This window comes from Nansenia antarctica (genome assembly GCF_963989245.1).
Source record: "Nansenia antarctica genome assembly, chromosome: 6".
Classification (NCBI taxonomy): domain Eukaryota; kingdom Metazoa; phylum Chordata; class Actinopteri; order Argentiniformes; family Microstomatidae; genus Nansenia; species Nansenia antarctica.
Window position 1 is genome coordinate 63,549,307 of NC_137676.1, and position 786 is coordinate 63,550,092.

Here is a 786-nt window from a genome sequence, read left to right on the forward strand (position 1 = left end):
CATGTGAGCGCTGTGAGGATCTAGTGAGAGACAACTTTGTGCTGACTTTTTTTGACCCAATGCACCAACCACTGTGCTGGAACGGAATTTAAATCACAAGGAACGACACAAACTTAAGCTTATTGCAATTTATTGACAGTGTTTGTGTGTTTTTGGCTTGTATTTTCTTTTTAGAGATAAAATAATGTTTTTGTTTTTTTTCTGTTGTGCCATCATAACCAGCACTTCCATTAATTTATTTTGAAGAACAAATGTGTTTTTGCAAAAATATTTAATTAAGATTACTTTATGCATATCTTTATTCAAGTAAATTATTACAATTGTATCTGACCTATATAATACGACATATCGAGGATACAGTATTTCGTAGCAGGTTTGCTGCTTTGCTACTTTGAACAGTGTTTTTCTTTTCTTTCTTTTTTTTTACTTAGCGAATTTTTTTTCTCAATATGAAGCATTTGAAATTTGTGCTGGTGTTGGCCATCGCGGCCAATGTGTGGGAATGTGGAGATGCCAAATTCGGCGAAAAGGGAGAAATCAGCCCGAGGAGAAGGAGATGTTACGATGGAAGCATGCCTAAACGACTGAAGAAAAGGGATAGAAAACTGTCAGTGGACAGTAGCGGGAGCAGCAGCGGGGAGGTTTGTCACAGGTTGTACCCTCGTGTGTCGTGCTGTCCCACCAGGCGAGCCGCCTACCAGATCCTCCACCGGCGGGACGCCAGGGTAGGTCCTCCACCTTGTTGCATTCTTTCATTGTGAGAGCTGTCTTTCCAGCTAACCGCCC

General features: G+C 41.1%; 1 protein-coding gene across 1 annotated transcript in view; it reads left to right on the top strand.

Moving 5' to 3' along the window:
- Positions 1–449: 449 nt before the first annotated feature.
- Positions 450–786, top strand: part of hhip (hedgehog interacting protein) — a gene marked incomplete at its 5' end in the record, with an annotated part of 39,861 nt that continues 39,524 nt past the window's right edge. Inside the window, one exon of the mRNA XM_080533315.1 lies at positions 450–725. Within this exon, the coding sequence (XP_080389441.1) occupies positions 450–725 (276 nt within the window). The remainder of the gene's footprint in view (positions 726–786) is intronic.